This window comes from Electrophorus electricus, chromosome 24 (genome assembly GCF_013358815.1).
Source record: "Electrophorus electricus isolate fEleEle1 chromosome 24, fEleEle1.pri, whole genome shotgun sequence".
Classification (NCBI taxonomy): Eukaryota; Metazoa; Chordata; class Actinopteri; order Gymnotiformes; family Gymnotidae; genus Electrophorus; species Electrophorus electricus.
In genome coordinates, this window is record NC_049558.1 from 11,937,445 (window position 1) to 11,944,944 (window position 7,500).

General features: G+C 47.2%; 1 protein-coding gene across 1 annotated transcript in view; it reads left to right on the top strand.

The window, feature by feature from the left end:
• Window positions 1-7,500, top strand: part of LOC113587085 (PDZ domain-containing protein 4) — a 23,284-nt gene that overhangs the window by 9,830 nt on the left and 5,954 nt on the right. Inside the window, exons 2-6 of the mRNA XM_035522667.1 lie at window positions 3,566-3,795; window positions 3,931-4,021; window positions 5,573-5,671; window positions 6,077-6,139; window positions 7,485-7,500. The exon at window positions 7,485-7,500 is cut by the window's right edge and continues 86 nt beyond it. Of these exons, the coding sequence (XP_035378560.1) occupies window positions 3,566-3,795; window positions 3,931-4,021; window positions 5,573-5,671; window positions 6,077-6,139; window positions 7,485-7,500 (499 nt within the window). The remainder of the gene's footprint in view (window positions 1-3,565; window positions 3,796-3,930; window positions 4,022-5,572; window positions 5,672-6,076; window positions 6,140-7,484) is intronic.

Genomic DNA, 7,500 nt, shown 5'->3' on the forward strand with positions numbered 1-7,500 from the left:
GTGCCCATAAGATTCAGTACCCGTATGATTTGAGGGGCATCTTTTGAGTACTACAACTGAAACTATTATGATGTGTTCATTACATTTACTGAATAGGAAAAAAAGGCTTTAATCTATGCTACAATGTATGAAGCATTATTCCCCCCCCCCCACACACACACACATCATCATCACCAGTGGTGGGGTACTCTTAAGAGCTTTCCCAGAGGGCTGACGATGAGGTAATAGATAGCAAATTGGCCAAACCATTACACTTTACCCATAATCCTCTTCAGTCTCCATGTCCTTCTCACTCTCCACTCCCTGTGCATTCCTCATTGGGCTGTGTTCCCCAGATACAGTGGCAAGTTGAGTCTATAATATAATATAATTCCTGGTATAATTCCAGGTATAACTCCTGGAATAACTCCTGGTATAACTCCTGGTACAACTCCAGGTATAATTCCTGGTGTAACTCCTGGTGTAACTGCATGTATAATTCCTGGTATAATTCCTGGTATAACTCAAGGTATAACTCCTGGAATAACTCCAGGTATAACTCGAGATATAGCTCCTGGAATAACTCCAGGTATAACTCCTGGTATAATTCCTGGAATAACTACAGGTATAAGTCCAGGTATAACTCCTGGAATAACTCCAGGTATAACTCCAGGTATAACTGCAGGCATAACTCCAGGTACAACTGCAGGTATAATCCTGGTATAACTCCAGGTATAACTCCAAGTATAACTCCAGGTATAATTCCTGGTTTAATTCCAAGTATAACTCCTGGTATAACTGCAGAAATAACTCCTGGTATACCTCCTGGATGAAGTTCCTGCTCACCCTCCTGAGCTGTCTAAGTGTATTCTAGAACCTCTTTGAGGCTGCATGAATATCATGCCATCCAAACTCCTCCCATGCCCCAAATTTTGCTTCTGCAACTGCCAAAACCTTCCTTGCCCACTGGTACCCCTCAACAAAATCAAGAGTTCCATCAGCAAACCAGGCTCGGACAGCCTCCACTTCTGCTTGGCAGCATCCCTTACTACTGCTGTCCACCGCCAGGTTCTGCGGTTGTCACCATAACAAGCCCTGACAGCCCTGTGCAGCTGCTTTCACAGTGAAGGTCTTGAACTGGTTCCACTGAGACTATAAGTACCCCTACATTCCCTGCCATGTGCGAGAAGCTCTCTCAGAGCTGGGACCTGAGATCACTCCGGACAGAGTCCGCTGCCAGCCCTTCCCTGGATAGGTCCCCGGCACTTTTCCCTGCCATCTGATCCCACTCGCCACCAGATGGTGATCCGCAGACATCTCGGCACCTCCTTCTACCTGAGTGTAGAAAGCCAATCGCTGACCTTTGGCCCATAGATGCTCTGGTACCAAGTACACTCACGAGTGACCATGTGTTCAGCCATGGCATTCATTGCGGACAGATCAAGGCACTGAAGTCCAGTACCACCCCATCATGTGGGTTCAGAAAGAGCTCCGCCTCCAACACCAAGTGACTGCACCCCCAGGGCAGAGACGGGGGGGTGTCAAATTCAGACTGGTGAAGGTTTCCTCATTGAATAATCATCAAATAATCTCAAAGAAATTATAACCCTGCAAACATGGAATATGAGCAGAAAAGAATTCTACATCATGTAAATAGTGCAGTGAACAATATGCAAATCATCTGTCTGGGATGGTGACATGCAGAGGAGTGAAAGAGGAAGGTGGTAGGGCATGGGGAAAATAAATTTACGTGTAATTGACAGAGAGGCAGAAGCTTAATAAAAAGAAGCTAAAATATGCTAATCTGGACAAGCAGCAGACAGAGAGGGCAAATGAAAGCAGTTTCGATGCACACAAGCTCACCGCACCACAAGCCGTTAAACAGTTCCAGCAGGTATTCTATAAACCCACCCGCAGTGACCTGAAACGCTCCTGCTGTTACAGTCAGACGGCCAGCAGAAATTAGCAGCCGCTAATCCGTAATTAACGACTGCTCTACACACACACCCGCAGCTTGTGCGAGGACGGTGTTCATGTCTCGCACCCCCTCCTTAGACACACCTCACAGCACCCAGTGTTGACTAAGTGTACGGAGGTGACAGGGGAATTACCATTTCCTCATAACATCCTCCACATCTCGCTGAAGCCCCTGGGAAGACAAGTCACCTCCACACCACGGCTGGGGGACTACAAACAGCCTCGTATGTGCGATGGCATTTTAGAGCTGTTTTCACAGGGTGCTGATATCCTACACGTCCTGGAAGGTGACCATTTTGAACCACTGGTGTGGCATGCCAGGGCTGTGGAGAGTCTGGTGTCTTGTGCTGGGTGAAGCCAGCATCTCTGCTCTATGCAGGCAACCCTGTGAACAAGGAACTGTGAATAAAAAGCTCCTGTTTAAGCATCAAAGCCAGCAATGACAAGGTGACAACAGGTGATGCATGATTTATACTGAACCACAGGTGAGTCTGTTTTATACTGAATCACAGGTGACTCTGATTTCTAATGAATCACAGGTTAGTCTGATTTATACTGAATCACAGGTGAGTCTGATGTCTAATGAATCACGGATGACTCTGATTTATACTGAATCACGGGTGAGCCTGATGTCTAATGAATCACAGGTGAGTCTGATTTATACTGAATCACGGGCGAGTCTTATTTCTAATGAATCACAGTTGAGTCTGATTTATACTGAATCATGGGTGAGTCTGATTTCTAATGAATCACAGGTGAGTCTGATTTCTAATGAATCATGGGTGAGTCTGATTTATACTGAATCACAGGTGAGTCTGATTTCTAATGAATCATAGGTGAGTCTGATTTCTAATGAATCATGGGTGAGTCTGATTTCTAATGAATCACAGGTGAGTCTGATTTCTAATGAATCACGGGTGAGTCTGATTTCTAATGAATCACAGGTGAGTCTGATTTCTAATGACTCACAGGTGAGTCTGATTTCTAATGAATCACGGGTGAGCCTGATTTCTAATGACTCACAGGTGAGTCTGATTTCTAATGAATCACGGGTGAGCCTGATTTCTAATGAATCACGGGTGAGCTTGATTTCTTTCAAATTGAACAAAGCACATCAATAATCACATCTTGGCATTTTTTTTCTTTTTTTTTTTGTCTACCATTTTTTAAGTCATTAATTTTGTGTCACGTGCATTTCTGTGTCAAACATATGCATTTATACAGTATAGATGCAATATGTTTCATTAAACACTTATTTCAGGAAATATTTTACACAGTATACTTAAAATGTAAGGGTGACAGTAACGGTCACCACTTGAATGTATTTGATTGTGAACACCTATTATTCAGCACTACCATATTCCAGGAAGTAGAAGTTGTGGTAAACACTGTACTGAGTTCAAATACGACCTTCTCTAGAAGTGTGTCAGTTATCTCTGAGGTGTATGACCCAAGCATTTGGAAGGGGTTCCTGCTGTGCCTTCCCAGTCATCGGAATTCTTCCTCAACAGCTAAACCGCTGTATCCAAGCTGTCGGGGATGATAGTGATGCATCCGCCCACTTTATTGTCTGTGGTCTCATCATCTTCTTCCATCTCTCTCTTTGCAGGTCAGCGATCTTTCTAAACTCTCCCGGGAGCGGGACCTGAGGCGGGGCCAGAGGTGGAAAGTGGGTGTGATTGGGAGCAGCGGCACGTCCCTATTGGCTGACTGCGTGGACAGTGGGACGCAGACAGATATTAGCTTCCAGCACCTGGTGACGGTGGGCAGGAGTTTCCACCTGCCCCTGGCATCCCCACCCCTGCCTCCCATACCCCAGCCCTATCTGCTGACCCAGCTGTAAGTGTGTGTGTGTGTGTGTGTGTGTGTGTGTGTGTGTGTGTGTGTGTGTGTGTGTGTGTGCATGGTTTACAGGCCTGTGTTTCCCGTGTCTTGGTGTTCAGGGGTAAGCACTCTCACTTGTCTGCTCTGCAGGTCTCCACTGGAGCACATATACTACGACCCAAACGACTACTTTGATATCAGTCAGCATGAGGTGGACAGGCAGGAGGACCTGGAGTATGAGGTAGTGTCTCCCTGTCTGTCTGTGACAGCAGGTCTGTCGAACCCTGACCCTGGCGTTACTGGCCTCATGACCTACCTGCTCTACCAGGAGAACTACAGAACACACTAAAGGCAACTTCAGAAGAGGACCACTGGAGTGCCTGTTAAAGCCAGATAGAGGGCTGTGGGGGTGGGGCACTTGGCCACGCCCGCTCCTCGCTGTGGGGGCGGGGCACTGTGGGGGCTGGCCACGCCCACTTCACATAGCAGTTTAGTTTGGACCCTGCAGAGCTGCACCAGTTTCCTTGTCGAGAATCCCCAGTCAACACCAACTGACATTTTAATTGGTACAATTTTCATAACAGCAGTTATATAAGAATTTCATTATTTTCTGCACAATGTTTAGTATCTTTGTAGACCACACCCAGGCCGCTGTGAACGGCCCAAACAGGGATCATTTGAAGAGCTGAGTTTTCCCACCCTAATTACTGAGTGTCTCTCAGCCTCACGACATCACTCCTCTGAAGACACTCCATAACGCCAACAAACGTTTCCCAACGCTCCCTTCATACTGCTGTGGATCGGTGTGCTGTGTCCTGGAGACCAGGGAGGTCTGTGGTGAATGGAGTGTGGCTGCTGCGTGTTCTCTGCTGCGTGTTTTTTTCTGCGTGTTCTTTACGTGTTCTCTACTGCCTGTTCTCTGCTGCGTGTTCTTTACTGCGTGTTCTCTGCTGCCTGTTCTCTGCTGCGTGTTTTTTACGTGTTCTCTGCTGCGTGATCTCTGCTGCGTGTTTTTTACTGCATGTTCTTTACATGTTCTCTACTGCCTGTTCTCTGCTGCATGTCCTTTACTGCATGTTCTTTACGTGTTCTCTACTGCCTGTTCTCTGCTGCGTGTTTTTTACTGCGTGTTCTTTACGTGTTCTCTACTGCCTGTTCTTTGCTGCGTGTTCTTTACTGCGTGTTCTTTACGTGTTCTCTACTGCCTGTTCTCTGCTGCGTGTTTTTTACTGCGTGTTCTTTACGTGTTCTCTACGGCCTGTTCTCTGCTGCGTGTTCTTTACGTGTTCTCTACTGCCTGTTCTCTGCTGCGTGTTCTTTACGTGTTCTCTACTGCCTGTTCGCTGCTGTGTGTTTTTTACTGTGTTCTTTACGTGTTCTCTACTGCCTGTTCTCTGCTGCGTGTTTTTTACTGCGTGTTCTTTACGTGTTCTCTACTGCCTGTTCTCTGCTGCGTGTTCTTTACTGCGTGTTCTTTATGTGTTCTCTACTGCCTGTTCTCTGCTGCGTGTTCTTTACTGCGTGTTCTTTACATGTTCTCTACTGCCTGTTCTCTGCTGCGTGTTTTTTACTGCGTGTTCTTTATGTGTTCTCTACTGCCTGTTCTCTGCTGCGTGTTCTTTACGTGTTCTCTACTGCCTGTTCTCTACTGCCTGTTCTCTGCTGCGTGTTCTTTACGTGTTCTCTACTGCCTGTTCTCTGCTGCGTGTTTTTTACTGTGTGTTCTTTACGTGTTCTCTACTGCCTGTTCTCTGCTGCGTGTTTTTTACTGCGTGTTCTCTGCTGTGTTCAGGAAGTGGAGCTGTGTAAGACCCAGCAGCAGGAGAAGTTGGGCCTGACTGTGTGTTACCGCACAGACGAGGAGGAGGACCTGGGCATTTATGTTGGCGAGGTGAGGAACAACCCTGGGAACAGCCTCATGATTGTAACTGATCACAGAACTTCAGGAGTAGAGTTGTTGTGTTCTGGTCCAGATGGGCTGCAGTCCAGCTCCATGTCGACCTGCTCCCACACTCCTATTAAACCTGGTAACGATCACATGTGCTAAATGAGGGTGTAAGGGGCGTTATTGCTGGACTGTGCTGAACTCCAACACTCGAAGGAAACAGAGCAGCCTGCCCAGTTTAGCTGATTCCAGCTCCCAGAACACCTGGAGCAGGTAATCGAGGGTTGATCGCAGGTTTGTAGGAAATCGGAATAGGACAGCAAAACCTCGGCATGTGACACTGGGTTGGGAACATGCAGACAGGGCTGGATGGCACTGACCTTCCTCTAAACGCTGCCTCTTTCTCACCAGGTCAACCCCAACAGCATCGCTGCTAAAGATGGCCGCATCAGGGAAGGAGACAGAATTCTTCAGGTACGGATCAGTAGTGGCACAGACTACTACAGCATACTTTACCGCCCAATCAAAACCTGCTCACAGAGAACTTTACCGCCCAATCAAAACCTGCTCACAGCGTACTTTACCGCCCAATCAAAACCTGCTCACAGCGTACTTTACCGCCCAATCAGAACCTGCTCACAGAGAACTTTACCGCCCAATCAAAACCTGCTCACAGAGAACTTTACCGCCCAATCAAAACTGCTCACAGAGAACTTTACCGCCCAATCAAAACCTGCTCACAGAGAACTTTACCACCCAATCAAAACCTGCTCACAGCGTACTTTACCGCCCAATCAAAACCTGCTCACAGCATACTTTACCGCCCAATCAGAACCTGCTCACAGAGAACTTTACCGCCCAATCAAAACCTGCTCACAGAGTACTTTACCGCCCAATCAAAACCTGCTCACAGAGAACTTTACTGCCCAATCAAAACCTGCTCACAGCATACTTTACCGCCCAATCAAAACCTGCTCACAGCATACTTTACCGCCCAATCAAAACCTGCTCACAGCGTACTTTACCGCCCAATCAAAACCTGCTCACAGAGTACTTTACCGCCCAATCAAAACCTGCTCACAGAGAACTTTACCGCCCAATCAAAACCTGCTCACAGAGAACTTTACCACCCAATCAAAACCTGCTCACAGCGTACTTTACCGCCCAATCAAAACCTGCTCACAGCATACTTTACTGCCCAATCAGAACCTGCTCACAGAGAACTTTACCGCCCAATCAAAACCTGCTCACAGAGTACTTTACCGCCCAATCAAAACCTGCTCACAGAGAACTTTACTGCCCAATCAAAACCTGCTCACAGCATACTTTACCGCCCAATCAAAACCTGCTCACAGAGAACTTTACCGCCCAATCAAAACCTGCTCACAGCATACTTTACCGCCCAATCAAAACCTGCTCACAGCGTACTTTACCGCCCAATCAAAACCTGCTCACAGATAACTTTACCGCCCAATCAAAACCTGCTCACAGAGAACTTTACCGCCCAATCAAAACCTGCTCACAGAGAACTTTACCGCCCAATCAAAACCTGCTCACAGCATACTTTACCGCCCAATCAAAACCTGCTCACAGAGAACTTTACCGCCCAATCAAAACCTGCTCACAGAGAACCTTACCGCCCAATCAAAACCTGCTCACAGCATACTTTACCGCCCAATCAAAACCTGCTCACAGAGAACTTTACCGCCCAATCAAAACCTGCTCACAGAGTACTTTACCGACCAACCAGAAACAGGCATAACCAAAAAGCATGCAGAGAGGGCGGACAGTGTTAGTGAGGGTTTGCATGTGTGCGCAGATCAACGGTGTTGACG